The sequence below is a fragment of the Pseudophryne corroboree genome, chromosome 1 (assembly GCF_028390025.1).
Source record: "Pseudophryne corroboree isolate aPseCor3 chromosome 1, aPseCor3.hap2, whole genome shotgun sequence".
Classification (NCBI taxonomy): Eukaryota; Metazoa; Chordata; class Amphibia; order Anura; family Myobatrachidae; genus Pseudophryne; species Pseudophryne corroboree.
The window spans coordinates 424,852,276-424,872,439 of NC_086444.1; the positions used below are offsets into that span (position 1 = coordinate 424,852,276).

The 20,164-nt window shown below is 46.2% G+C and overlaps 1 protein-coding gene across 6 annotated transcripts in view; it reads left to right on the forward strand.

The window, feature by feature from the left end:
* The window catches only part of MORC2 (MORC family CW-type zinc finger 2), a 343,405-nt gene extending 323,517 nt beyond the window's left edge, over positions 1–19,888 (forward strand). For all 6 annotated transcript variants that reach the window (XM_063913415.1, XM_063913413.1, XM_063913411.1 and 3 more), the window contains exons 24-27: positions 684–857; positions 961–1,054; positions 12,028–12,216; positions 18,965–19,888. In XM_063913415.1, coding sequence (XP_063769485.1) covers positions 684–857; positions 961–1,054; positions 12,028–12,216; positions 18,965–19,033 — 526 coding nt within the window. In that variant the 3' untranslated portion in view covers positions 19,034–19,888. The remainder of the gene's footprint in view (positions 1–683; positions 858–960; positions 1,055–12,027; positions 12,217–18,964) is intronic.
* The last annotated feature ends 276 nt before the right edge of the window (positions 19,889–20,164 follow it).

Sequence of the window (20,164 nt, forward strand, 5' to 3'; positions counted from 1 at the left end):
TTGGGGTATTTAAATTGGGCCTAATGGCTGTTACGTGCAGTTTATAAAAAGAAAAAAGTCAAACATTTAAAGACAGCAAGTGATTTTCAGCAAAATAAGTGCTCAAATATACATGGGGGTACATAAAAGTGGGGATAAGTATATATTTAGGTCATTTTAAGCCTCTTTCAAAAAACTTCCAAAAAAAGATTACTCCAACCTGCAATCATAAAAACACTTGTCCCACTCATAAAGCATCCCAATATATCTGTCCCAAGCCTTGTACCCCAATTTCCATCACTTTGCACATTTGTCCCCAATAATGACATGTCATTATTGGTTATAAATGAAAACTTCTAAGGGCCTAATTAGTCGTTCAGGGGGGGTGTCCCAGGGGTTCTGAACCAAATTCCGACATTTTTTCCCCCAAGCTTTAACCTGCTCAGAAGTTGTAAAGTAAAATGCACTATAAATCTATGGAGAATTAATTATTGCTGGTAATATATCACAGACAACTGGATAAGGGCTTATCGCAGGTCACAATAAAATCCCAGTTTTTACTGCGAAAGCAAAATTTTGCGGCTAATTGAATTCCCCCTATGTGAGAGTGAATGGGTTTTATAGAATAAATTCTAAAACTATTATCTGAAGAAGAAATGTACATATGCAATGACTATTGTCCTTTGTTATATTGGTGATTGCAGGGTAGAGAAAGGTAGCGATGATGTGAGACTCATGAGGCCGCCATCCCCAGAACACCAGACTCCTGATACACAGCAAGCGGAACCTTCTACCTCTGATAACACTCGAATAGAGCCGGATACAACAGAACCCAGTGCCATCCTTGCTCCTGTGGAACAGCTAGCACAAATCCTCCGGTAATCTTAATTACCATTATTTACCATTACGTTTTTAAAGTCTACATATATGTGTAATATATTCCATACTGTAGCTCACCAAACTCTTTCTCCTCTAATTCAGAAACTGCTTACGGTATTTCTTGCCACCCAACTTTCCTGTATCCAAGAATGAACTGAGCACAATGAATGCTGAGGATCTGATATCCTTTCCACTGGTAAGTGAAAAAATGAACGACCAAATAATACAACAATTGAGTTTTCTTTTTCCTCCAACTTTTGATATGCAGTATGTTATATTCTGTGTGGATGTTTATTGAAAGCAGTGATACTGGCTCAAACAAATCATTGCTCTTTCATCCATGAGGGCAGTATAGGAGAGTATGCACTTCAGTCTTCCTCCAAAAGTTGATTGTATTCCCTCTGTACCCTCATACCCTCGCACAGGGAGGGGGTGGGGGCATTATTATGGACAGAAGCCTTTTCTTGATGCTGGGAAGAGGTGACCTCTATGTCCAGCACCTCCTCTTGGAATGCTTACAATACGGCAAGTTCACTAAGGAACACACAAGTCAGCAGCAACAGCTCCTTCTCTCCTCTGTAGGGTGTGAGTACCCGGCAACCAGGGTGCTGGAGTATACAGCGCCGCCGGGGAAGGTGAGGGAGCCGCAGCACGATATGTCAGAATGACATATAGCACTTTTAAGTGCCTGTGCTGCAACCCTTGAAGTATTCTGTCTTCTTAAAAGCTCTTTTCAGGGTGCTCAGCGCAGCCCTTCCTGTTAGTTGCCAACTTACAAACTGAGCTCCTGTGCACGGAAGTGGGGTTATAGAGGAGGCGGCGCAAGGCATCTTGGGAACAGTCAAAGCTTTTAGCTTTTTGGTGCCTCGGATCAAGATCCAACTCTACACCCCAATGGTATTCCCTGTGGAACCCAGTGTACCTCGCAGAAAGAGATTTAACAAAGGTAAGTTCTTACCATAAATCTCCTTTTATGGCACTGTGATTCAAAAAAGTTTGGGAACCACTGGAATACGCTATTGTGAACTCACCGCACATTCCACAGGTGGAGCTTTTGACTTTTGTGCCTCTGCTCTTGAGGGATCTATGTGGAGCAACTCTTCTGCCTCAATCGGGGCTCCTCCTGATCATTTAGCTTAGACTCATTGCCTGGTGAGGTAATTGCACTATATGGATCAGGTTGCCTCTTCCTCAGAAAGCATTTTGGATGTCTGCCATGTTTTGATTGTGGAAACATCCATTTTCAGCGTTTCTTCAGTATTGGAAACGATTAGTTGTTTTTCTTCCCAGGAAAGGCAAAGTGGCTGAGATTTCTGACTTGAGGTTTCCTGATGTTCTGACGATGGCTCCAACAGGAGCAGCGAGTAGTGGATTTAGGGCCTTATTCAAGGTTGATTGCAAAATAAAAATTTCCCCTAATGGGCAAAACTATGTGCACTGCAGGTGGGGCAGATACAACATGTACAGAAAGAGTTAGATTTGGGCGGGTTATATTGTTTCTGTGCAGGGTATATACTGGCTGCTTTATTTTTATCCTGCAATTTAGATTTCAGTTTGAACACACCCCACCCAAATCTAACTCTCTCTGCACGTTATAACTGCCCCCCCCCCCCCCTGCAGTGCACATGGTTTTGTCCATTAGAGGAAAATTTTATTTTGCAATCAACCTTGAATTAGGCCCATAGTGCAAGCTGTCTAGCAGACACTGCTATATTTCTCGAAAAATGTTATGATTAAAAAGTATGTGTAGAACAGTGAGAACGTTTTGTGTATAAGGGATGCTCTGAAGCAAAATTACATTGGGAAATATAACTTTTTGTTACTAGAATTGAAATTCAGTATTTTTAGCATAATCTTTATAGTGGTGTTCTTCAGAATTAAAAAAAATATGTGATTAAAATTGGTCCATTGTGTATCTGTAATCTCGTAATTTCTATAAAATCACAGGTTGCGTTCAGAAAAATGTGCTGCTAATTCACAACAAATAAGTACACTTTAACATTTTTTTTTTAAATTCAATAAATTTTTATTGGTTTTTACATTGATTTAACATTTAAGTATTGCCAAAGGCAATACAGAACAAACATAAAATACACACTAAAACAAATCAAACAATTTTTAAGCATTAAATCAACAACAGGCTTACAGTTGTATATAAGAAGCATAGCGGGACGTATGGATACTTATCCCAGTCAGAGTCATATTTTAACAGAGCAGTGGTGATCCAGTGGCATTATACATTGTACCCATAGCGCACTTCACGTTGCCGCGGCATTATCACTCATTTGAACCCGGCTGGCCGCGAGCCGCACACCCCAGACAACTCCCACAGAAGCACTCGTAACAGGTATCTAAATGCTACTGGGACTCGCAACACTCATTCGTGAAGTGAAATAGCGAGAGCTCATCCACTTCCCCCAAATAGCAATAAACGTATTTTCCGCGTTCCTGGCCAGGTATACAAATTTTTCATGTGTAACAGAGGTGTTAACTAGAGAAATCCAGGATTGTGGGGCTGGGGCTTCATTAGCCAACCACAGTCTGGCTATACAAACCTTGGCCAAAGCACAAAGGTTCACAATGTAGCGTCGACTGGGTGGATCCAGAACCTCCTCATCCATAGCCGCTAATATACAGGAGGTGGGTGTAAGTATGTTAGAGGGGATACCTGTATCAACTATAGCACGTATAACCTCCTCCCAAAAAACCGACACCAAGGGACATAGCCAGATCATATGCCAAAAGTCTGCTCCCAGATTACCGCATTTGGGACATTTTGAGCTATGGGATCCCCCTATATGTGACAGCCTCAGTGGGGTCATATATACCCTATGTAGCACGAATAACTGAATTTGCTGATATCGGACAGATGATGTTGAAAGCCGGCTCGATCCCAGAGCGCCCTCCCATATGTCATCCGATAATGGACCTAGATCAGACTCCCACTTAGTCCTGAGGGATATAAGAGGGTCTATATGATGTGTTTGAAGTAATCGGCCGTATATTTTGGAGACTATATGTTCAGATCCTACCGTCTGCAACAGCAATTTAACCGGGGAATCAGTAAGTGCCGGCGGGCCATCAGGAAATTGGGCAGATATAGCGTGCCTCAATTGGAGGAAGCGAAAAAAATATGCAGAGGGGACATTAAATTCATGTTGAAGTTGCTGAAAGGATCTGAAAATCCCGGCAGTGTATAAGTGTCCCAATGAAACCACTCCCCATGGTTCCCAAACTTCCCTGATCTGAAGCTGACACAACTCCGGCAATCCATATTTATTGTCCAGGGGAGTGTCGGGGTCAATGCCCTGTCCTTGCAATATAAGGTGCACCAGCCTCCAAATAGTAATGTATTGTTTTATGAGTGGTAGTGCCGACATTTTGACGCCTCCACAAAGAAGCAGTCTCAATGGGGAACCACCTGGGTATTCTTGCATTACCACCTGTGAGTGCAGACTCGAAATGTCAGAATCATTAACCCATTCCCAGAGATGTGTAAATTGTGCTGCAAAGTAATAAAGACGAAAATTGGGAAGAGCCAAACCCCCTGATGTTTTTGACCTGGTCAGAGTATTAAGTTTCAACCGTGCCCGTTTACTAGCCCAAACCAAAGAAGATAGCAAACCATCAATTTGTTTAAAAATCTTCTGAGGGATGTATATTGGGGACTGTTGTAGAATATACAGGAGTTTGGGTTGAAAGACCATTTTCACCATATTAACCCTCCCTGTAACTGTCAGGGGTAATTTCCCCCAAACCTTGACTTTATTGCGAAGATAAGATATCTGTGGTGTGACATTGAGGGAGGTAAATTTGTGAGGGTCGTTGGATACCCAAATGCCCAGATATTTAAAGGAATTCACCCATCTTAATGGGAGAGCAACCAATGGGGAGGCAGGGACCTCACCCTGAAGCGGGATAATGGAGGATTTCTCCCAATTAATCAGGAGCCCAGAATAACACCCAAATTCATTGATAATTTCTAAAATCTTAGGCATAGACTCAGCATAGCGATCCACAAATAGCAGAATGTCATCGGCATACAAAGCTATTTTCTCCTCCCTGGTGCCCACTTTATAACCAAAAATCTCAGAGTTCGCCCGCAGAAGACATGCAAGGGGTTCAATGGCCATAGCAAACAGGGTAGGGGACAATGGGCACCCCTGACGTGTACCTCTAGACAAAGGGAAGGAATGTGATACAAAACCATTCACCGTCACTCTGGCTAGGGGAGAGGAATACATCAACCGAACAAATTTAATAAAGTTAGGGCCTATACCAAATTTGCGCATGATGCTCCACAAATACTCCCACTCTACGGAATCAAAGGCCTTGGCGGCATCCAATGATACAACTATGGATGAGGGTGACTCACGGGGGACCTGGAGATGGGTAAATAAACGTCTGAGATTAATGGATGTCGATTTATGGGGCATAAACCCCGTCTGATCGGGGTGTATAAGCTGCGTAATGACTTGATTCAGTCTACATGCCAGGACCTTGGCCAGGATTTTAACGTCGGTCGGCAGAAGGGAGATGGGTCTATAAGAATCAACCTTCCTATGATCCTTGTCAGGCTTTGGAAGGACTACTATCAATGCCTCCGACATAGATATTGGGAGGGATTCCTGTGTAAATATCTGATTATATAACTCAAGTAATTGGGGGACAAAAAAATCTAAATGACGTTTATAGAGCTCAGACGGTATGCCGTCTAGCCCCGAAGCCTTCCCATTGGGAGCAGCATCGATAGCAGCCACGATCTCCTCTGGCGAAATAGGTGCCTCGAGGAAGTCCCGCGCCTCACAAGTCAGCAAAGGGACTTGTATAGTCTGTAAATATTCATCCAATTGCCCAGGGGTACAGTTTAATTTAGAGCTATATAATCGCCGATAATAGGCCACAAATTCCGATGCAATCTGCGGGGTTTGCAATAAAGTGGTACCATCTGAGGCCTCAATTTCAACCACGGTGTTAGAGGATCTCTCACCCCGTGCCAGGGAGGCTAAATACGATCCCGGCCTATCCCCAGATGCATAAAAGGCATGAGAGGAGAAGAGGAGCCTATGCTGAGTCTTTTCCATGAGATATTCCCTCCACTCCCTCTGAGCCGACAACCATGTAGATTTGGAGCTATCTAAACAATCCTGTAAATATTGTGCTTCTGCAGTAACACTTAGGGTCTCCAATTCGGACTCCCGGTGCCTAAAAAAGGATTTTAAATTAGCCACTCGTTTAATTAAGGTTCCCCGCAAAAAGGCCTTAAACGCATCCCATAAATTAGAGATAGACTGCCCAGCCTTGTTTATCTCAAAAAATTCCCGCCATGCAGCCACCAAATCGGAGCCAGCGCCCATATGTACTAGCCAGAATGGATTAAACTTCCACACAGCCTGGCCTCTAGAGCAATTAAAGTCCAAGACCAATGTTAAAGGGGAGTGGTCTGATATACCTCTAGTCTCATATTTGCTATCCCGAACCCTAGGAACCAAATCGCTCGAGAGAAGGGCCAGGTCAATCCTAGAGAACGAGGAGTGGGAATGTGAGAAACATGAATATTGTTTAAGTGATGGATGTCTCAGTCTCCAGGGATCGACCAGACCCAACCCCGACACAACATCAGCAAAACCATTCCGTCCAGAATGTGGACCAGAGGGAGTAGTAGAGAGTCTATCCATCGCTATATCTAGTACATTGTTGAAATCCCCCAGACAGACCACAGGTGTTCCCGGTGACAAGGCCATAAACCCTGCAGCTTTTTTCAGGACATCGGAGGAGTACGGGGGAGGCACATATATGGACAATAAAAGTAGAGGGTTACAATGAATTTTACACTTTAAAAATACATATCTCCCCCATGGGTCCGATTGTACTGAGTCCAGCACAAAGGGAACAGTCCTCTTTACCAGGACAGAGACCCCCCGAGAGGCAGAAGTGTGTGTAGAATGGAATGCCCAACCCACCCAAGGTCTCTTAATGGCGAGGGTCCTACTGCCCACCAGGTGAGTCTCCATAAGACATACCACATCAGCGGCATATTGTTTGATTTGTCTAAGCACCAGAGATCGCTTAATCTTATCGTTAAGCCCCCGCACATTCCACGACAACATCTTAAGTCCAACCATGGGGAGTCATTAAAATAATAACAGGGGCCACAGCCCGCAGCCAGCCAGATCCACCCTCGCGGCACGCAATTGCAAGACACCACTGCTCAATAGATAGAATCGTAAGCCATACACACCCAATCTCCAGACATCCATACAAAAAATAACCGTAGCCTTTAACTTCCCCTCCCCCCCCACCCTGTACACTACTCCCAACCTGCAGCATACTTGGATCCCCAAACAGAACACTGACTCAAACCCAAAGCACACAACGAGCTATATTCTGGGTGGAGCCAAGAATATAATGACCCTGAGAAAAGAGAAAACTAAACACAAACAAAACACTCCCAGCCATTAGACTAGATCACCCCCGAAAGGTAGAAAAAAAAAGGGGGCGAAACATAAAAGAAAAGTTTCCCCCCGGGACTTATGAACAAAAAATTATCGGATATAATTGGACCACGAATATACCCTTTCCACCCCCCCCCCAGCCCCCCCAACCTGGCAACAGATATATGATTGAGCAATATGAGAAGAAAAAAAAATTAAATAAAAAAAATCAGGCAGCAGTTATCCCTCCCTCCACCCCCACATCCTCAAGGAGCATCACATAGATCATTAAACATTTCCCTTATCTTGCCGCCCCCCTGTAAATATATATATAAGCATATCCTGCACAAAGAAAATCTCTTGCAACTGGAGTCACAGGAATTTAATCAGGGATCAGCAAGAGCCCGTCCCGCTGGGAAGCGTCTGTCCAGCCAGATCATCGCTTCTCGAGGAGTTGCAAAAAATTTTGTTTCACCATCCGCCACCACTCGTAGTTTCGATGGAAAGAGCATAGCATACGGCAGGTCGAGTTCCCGGAGTCTTCTCTTAACAGGTAGGAATTGAGCCCTATCTTTCTGCACCTCCACCGCGAAATCTGGGAAGACCGATATTGGCGACCCGTTCCATTTTAGGGGGCCTTTCGTGCGAGCAAGTCTCAGGACAGTGTCTCGGTCTCGGAAGTGGAGGAACTTGGCGATGAAGGTACGGGGCGGAGCCCCCGGAGGTAATGGGCGCATCGGAACTCTATGAGCTCTTTCAATTGTAAAATGAGGCGAGAATTCTTCGGACCCAAATGCATTCCGAAGCCATTTTTCTAGAAATTCTTCAGGTGATGAGCCTTCCTCCTTCTCAGGCAGGCCAAGGAAGCGGACATTATTGCGACGTAGGCGTCCCTCCATATCTGTTAGTTTTTTGCGCACGTCAGTCATCTGGGACTCCAAAGTATCAGTACGCCGTCCCAGCGGGGTAATAGTGTCCTCTACATTGGAGATACGGGTTTCGGCCTCCCCCACCCTCTCTCTCACCCGTTGAAGGTCCTGATGGATAATGGAGAGGTCAGACTGCACTTGCCCAATTTTATCAGCCAACCGGGCCTCACTAGCAGTCACGGCATCCAACACTCTCTGTAATGCAGCATCGGGCAGTTCAGATGAAGCAGAGCTGTTTGCAGGAGATGGGGGCGCCGTCTCAGACTGTGTAGTCTCCCTCCTCTGCTGTTGAGGACCGGGATTGCGGATAAATCTCTCCATTGCGCCCGCCGCCGCATTCTGTTGGCGGCCTTTAACCATTCTGGACAACACAATGCCGCAGCACTCACCCAGTTATATATCAAAGCAATATAGGCAGAGAGAGGAGGCGCAGGCACTGGCACACTGTGAGAGGGCCAAGGGGTGTAGGAAGAATATATATATATATATATATATATATATATATAGAAGGACCAGTGGTCGTGGTTGTATTGCTGAATGTCGGCACAGTGGATTTGAAAGCTGTGGGCTGAAGCAGGGAGTTAGGCAGCTTCCCACCTGTTCAGACGCTATCACTTTAAGGCACAGCAGAGGAAGTCCCTGGGCCTGGCAGGAGAGCTCAGATCCTGTATTGATAGTGATATGGGGAATATGTGTATACAGCATCCAGGATAAAAGAGGGGGGAGAGAGGGCAACAGTCCCAACACCACCTCCCAGCAAAGGCACCCTCCGCAGCAGGACAGCAGATCCTCACAACTCTCTAGCGTGGGCAGCGTTTATACTTCAGCAGCAGGGGGCCGGGGAGCGGCCCGTGTGTCTGTAAGGTCGGGCAGCGCAGGCTGAGCAGAGCACCGTCCAGTGGATGCTCCCGGCGCCCACACAGCCGAACGGAGCGGTGTGCTGTGTGTCCGCGCTCCGCTCACCCGCCCGCAGCAGCCGAGGCAGGCGGGGGTCAGGGGTAAACTAGCCGAACTTCCGGTCACGGAGGGAGCGCGAGACCGCGGCGTCACATGCGGCCCCAGCGCTCACCAGGCCTCACACTAGACGGCTGTTAAGCGGGCAGAAAGGCAACAGCAGTCGGTCTTGAACACTCCAGGCGGGGCACCAGACATTCATCCAGCCGTGGTCCGCAGGCCAGTCCCAGGGGAAATCACAGGATGGGTGTAAAGGATTTATTGGCTGGAGAGCTGCACGATGTGTGTGCTACTCCATGCCCGTCCTGGCCACGCCCCCCACACTTTAACATTTTTCACAATATTCAATAGTTTAATGAATTCATATTCAGGTGCTGCATACGACTGTAGGTAGGTCATAACTAAAGGTGGATCAGGGAATCTGGATTTTTAGATATGTTTAATATTCCAGATTCTCAAACTCGCCCGTCGGGTGATTGGGATATGGCCGCAATTTTTCTGTAATGTATGGGGGGCCTTCAGACCAACACCATTGCAAAGCCGAATGCTGCATGGAGGGAAAGTAGACCTATTTTAGCTTTGACTTGGGTCACTAAAGCAGCGTAGAGGTGATACAATCAGTAGAGAGTATCAAATCTGCCACTCCCAGATTGACTTTGGTGAAGCATATTCTTAAGGTTTCAGAGTATCTTTGATAATATGGGAGTTCTCTGGACATCATGTTCTCTTTTGATTTGGGTCTGAGAGACTGACAGAGTACAAAAGTACTCTGGATTCTTTGCATTGCTCTAAGGAGGTCGTGTTTTGTCCTAAACTGAACAATATTTACCTTTAACACAGGGCGGAAAGAGTTAATTTCTCCCTATTAATATTCCCCGGACAGAAGTTCCCATGGTTTCATTATTTTTTATCCCAAGGAGTGTGACCTCCTGAGAACAAATCTCTTCTCCTCATGGAGGTTGGTAGAGAGTTAACTAGACTTGGGTGATAATTCAGAGTTTATCATAAGGTGGGTACATACTAATAGATATATCTGCAGATCAACTGATCTGCAGATATATCTATGGACGGATCGGGCAGTGTGCTGTGCATACACACTGCCCGATCCATCGGGGACTGACGTCATGAACTGGGCGGGCGTGTACACACGCCCGCCCAGTTCAGCTGTCAATCACCGCCGGTCGCCGCAGCATGCGTACGGGCGGTCGGCCGACCGCCCCGTACACACACAGCGAATCGCCAATATATCGGTAGATATATTGGCCGTCGGCTGTGCTGCGCGGCCGACGCGATACATCTCTGTGAACGACGGAGTTCACAGACGTATCGGCCGTACACACTGGCCGACGGTCCCGCGATATATCGGCCGTTCAAGAGAACGGCCGATATATCGACCAGTGTGTACGGGCCTATAGATGTGATAAATTTAGCACATCTACAATCAGTTTCACAGACATGCGGGGGGACGCCCAGCACAGGGCTAGTCCGCCCCACATGTCTGGCCCTGCAACAATGCTTTTGTACCTGACGAGTAGCTGCCTGCCAGCGCAGCTCCTGCTCGCTGGCAGGGAGCTACTGGCTGCGTCCTGGCTTTCAACGGCTGGGTGCGACTCTCCCCCCAACAGTCCAAACACGCCTCCGTTGTTGGGACCACGCCCCACCAACAGCGTTCTAACACCATTGGCCTGCCCTGCGACCGCCTCTACCTGTCAATCAGGCAGAGGCGATCGCAGCCAGTGAGATGCTGATGGCATCTCACTGGGCTCCCAGGGTGCGCACGCGCAGTGTGGCCACTGCGCATGCGCACTCCACACAGTAATTCAGACTGCGATTGCTGCAGGGATCCAGCATGAATTACCCCCTTGGACAGCTACGCAGCCAGCTCCCAATCCTTCAGAGAAGCAGACAGACTTGTAGATAGATTCCACAATAGATACCTGGGTGGGAAAAATCTCTGAAGAGCATACCAATTCAGTTGAAATAAAGAAAGCACTTGCTTAGAGTATTTAGCTATATTGAGAAGGAGAGAGTTTGGGCACATTACTTAATATAGGGCCTATTTCAGATGTGGTTGGAGTTGCTATCACTGCTGCTTCCTTGGAAGCAGCAGTGATAGCGCTGTATGGTGATGCAGCAGGAGGCGTCTATTTCAAGCAGACACCACCTGCTGCAGTAGTGATCCGACCTGCACCTTAAAACTCAGCATCGGTTCAATCAGTCGCCATCTGGCGCTTTACGGCACTAGAGTCCAGGAAATTTCCATCTTACGACGGAGATCCCTGACCTCTTCCCACTTCTTAAACTGCAGTGACACACCTCCGTTTTCACAAACTGAGGCCGTTGCTGCTCCTCCTCACCCCCCAAATGGCACCAGACTGTCAACTACTGATGACAGTCTGCTGCCACCCTGCTTCCAAAGTCACAGGACCTGGGCATGCGCATATAACCAAATATCGATACTTTTGTGCATGATGGCGCTGGTCCAACCACACCTGAATGACCTCTTTTGTGTTAACCAGACAGAAAGCAAGGTAAGATGCATTCTCTTATTTCCATGTAAATAAGGTTTTACTGTGTTACCGCTCACTTTAAAATGTCACATTAAACACACGTTCTCCATCCCTGTTTCCATATCTGGGTAAGGCTAGAGACACCTACTGAATAGGTTGATCTGGAAGTAATAATGGTATAGTGGAGAGGAGCGAATAGCCTGTCCATGTTTGCTACTTGACAGATCCTGTAAGCTAAACTCTGTAAAACATTTGTTCCAATATGAATGCTAGCTACTTATTTTTATTATACAGACATCTTCTCTGTAGCGTCTTACAAAATTAATTCCTACCTATTTACAGAAGGAATACTTCAAGCAGTATGAGGTTGGCCTGCAAAACCTGTGCAATTCTTACCAGAGCCGTGCTGATCTCCGGGCCAAAGCCAGTGAAGAGACTCAGCGAAGTACAGAAAAGAAGTTTAGAGAAACAGAGGAGAAATTGCAGAAGTTAAGAACCAACATTGTGTCACTGCTGCAGAAAGTACAAGAGGTGAGCTGCAACTGTGTAATACATGGTGATATGTTTTTCTTCATAGACTGCTGCTATTAAGCTTTGCTGTATGATCTTTTTGAAGTAGTTTAAAATGATTATTTTAGGTTTATTGTGCAACATGTGTACTTTGTAGAGCAACATGCTTTTCTGTAAATCTGCTATGTTAGTTTATTTATTAACAGTATCGTATATAGCGGAGCATATTCCATTGCGCTTTACAGTTGAGGCAACAGTAGTAGAACAAAACTGGGTAATAACAGACAGACATAGAGGTAGGAAGGCCCTGCTCGCACACTTACAATCTATAGGGTAATAGGCATTGATACACAAGGATAGATGCTACCTGTTGCATAGTGGTCCTGCCAGATTGCAAAGGTTCTTAATGGGCTGTATGATATGGTCACTCGGCAATGTTGGCCAAGGATCAGGAGGATGTGAAAGTGAAGAAGAAAAAAAGTGAGGTTTTGTGTGGATTGTACACAGAGGATTTAATTGCATAGGAGACATTGAAGGTTATGTGGGTGGGTCTGGAATTTGATAAGCTTGTCTGAATAGGTGAGTTTTCAGGAAATGTTTGTGTGTGGGAGGACATTCCACATAGTGGGTACAGCCCGGAAAAAGTCCTGTAATTTTGAGTGGAAGCCAATAATACGTGTAGATGAGAGACTCAGATCTTGTTCAGAGCGGAGAGGTCGGGTAGGGAGATATTTTGAGACGAGTGAAGTGATGTATGGTGGTACAGTTTGGTTACTAGCCATGTATGTAAGTAAAAGTATTTCTCTAGCATCCATAAGGGATATTGGGGGAAACTAGTACGATGGGGTATAGACGGGGTCCAAAGGAGCCAGTGCACTTAAAATTTCTTCAACTGGGTGTGCTGGCTCCTCCCCTCTATGCCCTTAGTAAAAACTGCCCTTAGGAGAGGATGCAGCTTCAGAGAGTTTTCCTCAATTTCATTTAAAACTTGTATTATTTTCGGTGTGCTGTCTGGGCAACAGCGTACCTGCGCCTTGGGAAGGGGGGGGGGGGCGCAGCACGCCGCACACCCCTAACGATGCCTTAAGGTGACATCGGTGATGAGTACAAACCATGGGCGCGGCGTACGGGATCCTCCTGGGGGGGGGGTCCCGCTAAGATCCCCCATGTAGAACTGGCACAAACGGCTTGACTAGCACTTGTTGTGATGTTTTAAGCTATGAAGGAGACTTTGCCAGTGTAAATATTCATTATAGCTCCGGCGCCATTATAGGGGGCGGGGCTAACTCAGAGCGGGTCCTGAGGCGTTTTGGCGCCTTCCTCTGCTTACAGCAGCCATCTACAGCACACACAGCGCTTCCTGCCTCACAAGACACGCTGCAAAATTAGTACAGGGTGTAGCAAAGGGGGAGAACCGCTTGTGTACACTATCCTGATCCTCTGTAGGACTTACATTTGCTAGTGTTTACTGTGTTTAGAAAGCTGACAACCTCACTGGGGCTGTGCAGCTCAGGATGTGCTGGTGTCCTCTCTCTCATCTGTGTCTCCTCTCACAATCAGTAGGACAGACTTGCATTATAACTGTCTGTGTGCATGTGTATGTTATTGTGCTTACTGTGAAGTATGGGTAAACGCAAGCTGTGCAGTGTATGCCACACCAGATTCTCGCCATTATCTAATGATTCTGTTCCCTGTGAACAATGCAGTCAATCTTCACAAATCGGTGAAGGGGCTGGGGAAGAGGGTCCGGAGCCCCACTGGTTAGGGTCTCTTAAGACTATGATGTCAGATATGTCTTCCCAGCTCACTGCTAATGTGCAGAAGACTCAGCTACTCCAACAAGCTGTTGCAGATTTACCTGCTAGGGCAGATGCACAGCCCCCCTCTCATATGCAGGTCCACAGAAGCATGGTTTACCTGCTCTATCAGATTCAGATGATAATATACAAGATGATGGGGATGACCTGGATCCCATTTATGGTGATTCTACTCGGGGTATTGAACCCCTCATTTTGGCTTTAAGGGATGTGTTAAAGCTCCCTCTAGAGGACGCTGCATCACAGCAGTCGTTTTTCTTTGTACGAAACAAGCCCACTGTCACTTTCCCTGATTCTCCAGAGTTAGATGACTTGTTCAAACAGGCCTAGAAAATCCAGACAAATTCCAAGTGTCCAAAAAAATTTGCGCACTTTCCCATTTGCTCTTCAAGGTAGAAAATTTTGGTAGGAACCACCTGGGGTGGATGTCTCAGTCTCTCGCCTGTCTAAGAAGGCGGTGCTGCCTGCCTCTGGCTTCTATACTATGAAGGATCCTGGGGATCGAAAGATAGATACTACCTTAAAATCTATATGCACTGCAGCTGGCCTTTCACAGAGACCGGTCATTACGGGTTACTGGATGACCTATGCTATTCATTCTTGGGCTGCACAAATTCAGGGGGGCCTCTCGGGGGGATATGCCCTTAGTTACTATGGTAACCCTCCTGAAGCATATTCAGGACACTACCCGAGTCCTCTGTGATTCCCTCAAGGAGATGGGGAACATTAATGCTCGGACGTCTGCCATGGCGGTGTCGGTGCGCAAGGCCTTGTAGTTGCGTCAGTGGATTGCGGACGCAGAATCCAAACGTAATGTGGAATCCCTCCCTTTTTATGGGGAATGGCTTTTTGGGGTTGAACTGGATGCATGGATTTCTGAAGTTACTGCTGGGAAATCCACGTTTCTCCCCTCTGGGGCCCCGCCGGCGAGACGCTCCTATCCGGGACCGTCTGTCCAGTCCTTTCGGTCTCGCACATTTCAGAGGTGCCTCCAATGTGGCTAAAGGCACCAGAGGGAAGTCCAGAAAACATGCAAGTACCAGTTCTCAGGAACCGTCCACCAGTTCTGCTTCCACTAAGGCCTCATCATGATGGTGCCCACCCACCCCGAGGGGACCTGGAGGTGGGAGCCTGACTGAGTCACTTCAGCCGTGTTTGGGAGACCTGCCAGGATGCCTGGGTCAGGGAGCTTGTTTCTCAAGGCTACAAGCTGGAGTTCGATAGACCTGTTTGTGGTGCCGAAGCCGGACAGTTTGGTCAGACCCATTCTGATTCTGAAATCCTTGCATCCTTATTTGAGGGTGTTCAAATTCAAAATGGAATCCCTTTGAGCAGAGATTGTGGTCCTGGAAGAACAGGAATTTATGGTCTCCTTGGATATCAAGGACGACTATCTCCATATTCCGATTTGGCCTCCTCATCAGGCATACCTGCGGTTTGCCCTGCTGGACGATCACTTCCAATTCCAAGCACTGCCCTTCAGCCTGTCAACAGCCCCGAGGGTATTCACGAAGGTGATGGCGGAGATGATGTTTCGACTCCGGGTACTGGGGATCAATGTGGTCCCTTATCTGGAAAATCTTCTGATAAAGGCAAGATCCAGAGAGATTTTGTTGCTCCATACGACCGCTCCATCCGTCTTCTGTCCGACCAGGAGTGGATCCTCTACTTACAGAAGTCCCACCTGGAGCCAACTCAGAGACTCCTGTTCCTGGGGATGTTGCTGGATACCGTGGCCCAGAAGGTTTCTACCAGAGGACAAGGCAAAAACACTTCAGGAGACGGTCTGCATGGTGCTCCTACCTACACGAGTGTCCGTACATCTCTGCATAAGATTGTTGGGAAAGATGGTTGCCTCATACAATGCAATCCAGTATGGGAGGTTCCATGCCAGAAAGTTTCAGTTGGACCTCCTGGGCAAGTGGTCCGGATCGCATCTCCAAATGCACCAGCTGTCACCTCAGGTCAGGATTTCTCTCCTGTGGTGGCTACAGTCCTCCAATCTCCTGGAGGGCAGGAGTTTAGGGATTCAGGATTGGACCCTCCTCCGACGGATGGGAGTCTGAGAGGATGGGGAGCTGTCACCCAAGGGGTGCAGTTCCAGGGCAGGTGGTCAGCCCACGAAAGCCTCCTTCCAATCAACATTCTGGAACTTCGGGTTGATCTACAAAGCTCTACTTCAAGCCTCTCCTCTGATCAGGGATCACGCGATCCAGGTACAGTTGGACAACGCCAAGGCGGTGGCGTATATCAGTCGACAAGGAGGGACAAAAGCAGAACCTGCATGCGAGAGGTGTCAAAAATACTACTCTGGGTGGAAAGAAGTGCAAGAGCCATGTCGGCAATCTTCATTCTGGGTGTGGACAACTGGGAGGCGGACTTCCTGGGTTGTCACGATCTCCACCCGGGGGAGAGGGGGCTCCAACATCAGAAGATCATCGACCGGTGGGGTTGCCCACAAATAGACAATGATGGCTCCTCGTCTCAGCAAGAAACTTCCATGGAATTGTTCGCGGACCAGGGACCCTCAGGCGAGGGCAGTGGACGCACTGACGACGCCTAGGCCGTGCCGGCTGGTCTGCCTGTTTCCTCCGATCCAATTGCTCCCAGGAGTGCTAAATGAAATCAGTAATCAAGGTGTCCAGGCAATTCTGATTGCCCTGGACTGGCCACGGAGGGCATGGTACGCGGATCTTCTGGACATGTCCGTACAAGACCCTTGGCCTCTACCACTCAGAAGAGATCTTACTGAACAAGAACCGTTTGTCTACCCGGACTAACGGCGACTTCGCTTGACGGCATGGAGGTTGAGCGGAACATCCTATCTCGCAAGGGCCTTTCCAAGAAGGTTATTGTAACCATGGTTCAGGCCAGGAAACCTGTGATGTCAAAACACTATCATCATATCTGTAGGAGATATGTCTCTATGTGCGAGGACCGCACGTATCCGCCTGCAGAGTTTCACTTGGGACGTTTCCTGCAGGCTTATGTCTGGGTTCCATTAAGGTCCAGATTTCAGCTCTCTTGATTTTCTTTTAGCAGAAATTGGCAGTGTTGCCAGAAGTTCAGACCTTCTTGCAAGGGGTACTCCACATACAACCTCCCTTTGTGCCGCCTACGGCACCCTGGGATTTGGCTGTGGTGTCGAAATTTTTACAGTCCTCCTGGTTTGAACCTATGATGACGGTAGAAGACAAGTACCTCACGTGGAAGACGGTGGTGTTACTGGCCCTGGCTTCTGCTAGCTGTGTCTCAGAATTGGGGGCCTTATCGTGTAAAAGTCCCTACTTGGTCTTTTACGAGGACAGAGCGGAGCTCCAACTAGACAGCAGTTCCTGCTAAAGGTTGTCTACGCGTTTCATCTGAATCAGTCTATTGTGGTTCCATCCAGTTCAAAAGCTTCTGCGCCTCCGGAGGAATTGGATGCTGTGCATACCTTGAAGATATATGTCAAGCATACAGCTCGCGTCAGAAAGACGGATTCCTTGTTCGTGCTCTATGATGCGCAGAAGAAGGGTTGCCCTGCTTCAATGCAGTCCATTGCTCGTTGGATTAGGCTTACTATCTAACAGGCCTATGTGCCGGCAGCCTTACCTGATCCTAAGTCTCTAAAGGCCCACTCTACTAGATCAGTGGGCGCTTTCTGGGCGGCTGCCCATGGTGTCTCGGCCTTGCAACTATGCCAAGCTGCTACCTGGTCGGGGAAAAACACTTTTGTGAAGTTATACAAATTTGATACCCTGGCCGAAGAGGATACCCAGTTTGGGCAGGCGGTGCTGCAGCAGTCTCCGCACGTTCCCGACTGTTCTGGAAGCTTTGGGACGTCCCCATCGTACTAGTTTCCCCCCAATATCCCTTATGGATGCTAGAGAAAATAGGATTTTAATACCTACCTGTAAATCCTTTTCTCGTAGTCCATAAGGGATATTGGGTGCCCGCCTCAGTGCGTGGACTTTTCTGCAGGTTCTATAGTTACCTGTTCAGCTGTTGCTGCTGTTACCAGCCGTTACTGGTTGTTGTATGTTAATGGTGTGTTTATGTGTAAATCTCACCACCCTTTCTGTTATGTTTCTTCTCTCAAGTATGTCCTTTCTCCTTCTGGCACGTTTTTACCTATAACTGCCTGTGGGAGGGGGCATAGAGGGGAGGAGCCAGCACACCCAGTTGAAGAAATTTAAAGCGCACTAGCTCCTTTGGACCTCGTCTATACCCCATCGTACTAGTTTCCCCATCGTACTAGTTTCCCCCAATATCCCTTATGGACTACGAGATAAAGCATTTACCGATAGGTATTAAATCCTATTTTTATATTGAATACAATAGAATGCGGGTAACCAATGGGGAGGGACTGACAGAGTGGATCTGCAGACGATGAACGTGTAGCGAGCAAGATCAGCCTTGCTGCTGCATTCAAACTGTGGTGAGTGGTGAGATCCTATTTTTAGGATGACCAGTCAGGAGACTATTGCAATAATCAATTGGGAGATGATGAGTGCATGGTTAGTTGCTATGTAAGAGGACACTGACAGCAGCCCCTGATCTGACAAGCATTCAGGGGCTGGCTGTAGTGTAAAACCAGGTTACCAGATTCTCTGCTGACAAGACATCTTTACTGAAGCTGGCAGCAAAGGTCCCAGTTGTGATTGGAGCCCCTATGCAATACAATTGGAACTAAATTTTCATGTCAATCATTCTGAGCTTATATTTTCTTGGTTTACTTTCTGTTCTGGTTTTATGTTGTTGCTGGTTGCTACAGCAATCAAGCACAAGTTTCCATCATGCTGCATTATCTACAACTCATCAGTTATTACACATGTTGTATGATGAAACTGTAGATTTATGTACTGTCATACATCACCTAATAATGACCATGAACTCTTGAGTATTATGCTTTAAGTCCAACATACTGTAATGTGTTAATATATCAATCTGTTCTGTTTTTCCTTTCTTAGGACATTGATATAAATACAGATGATGAGTTGGATGCTTACATTGAAGATCTAATCGCAAGAGGAGACTGAACTAATCATGGCTAATTGCAACTTATTACATTTGTTGGCGGACAAAATAAGACGCTGCTTTATCCCCCCCGTTACATGCGGTTACTGAGGGGGCTAAGCCCAACGTTACATGGCAGACACACGTTATGACGTCACTGTTTTCTTGTAATACGTTTTCATGGTTTTTACATAACAGGCATGTGTTTTTCTGAAAGTTTTAAACATTGTAGTTCTTGAACTCATTTCTTTGTTTATAAATATTTATTTTTTATTGGAAACGGAAGCACTGCCGGAGTAGTTTATAAAAAAAATCTTAGCAAGATCCAGCTGACTCATCCTGTTGATTTTAAATCCATAATATAATTTAGGGTATTATACTGTTGCTTATCCAGAGATACATGGAGGGGGAGATTTAATAACACCACAAACAAATTATTTTGAAATGCAATATCGAGTTTCATTTACAATCAAATAGAACAAAATATAAAGGAACAAAAGACAAATGGGTTTTTCTTCTATTTTTCAAGTAAGGCTTGTTAAATTTTAGCCATCTCTAAACCAATTCATTATGACATCTTAAAAGGCTAACTAAAACAGTAGGCATATACAGGTTGAGTATCCCATATCCAAATATTCCGAAATACGGAATATTCCGAAATACGGACTTTTTTGTGTGAGAGTGAGATAGTGAAACCTTTGTTTTTTGATGGCTCAATGTACACAAACTTTGTTTAATACACAAAGTTATTAAAAATATTGTATTAAATGACCTTCAGGCTGTGTGTATAAGGTGTATATGAAACGTAAATGAATTGTGTGAATGTACACACACTTTGTTTAATGCACAAAGTTATAAAAAAATATTGTCTAAAATGACCTTCAGGCTGTGTGTATAAGGTGTATATGTAACATAAATGTATTCTGTGCTTAGATTTAAGTCCCATCACCATGATATCTCATTATGGTATGCAGTTATTCCAAAATTCGGAAAAATCCGATATCCAAAATACCTCTGGTCCCAAGCATTTTGGATAAGGGATACTCAACCTGTAGAACATTAATTATAGCAAAAAGACTAAAACTAATATGGCAAAAACAGAAACATATTTTATTGATACAATTAAAAAATAATAAATGGTATACATACTGTTT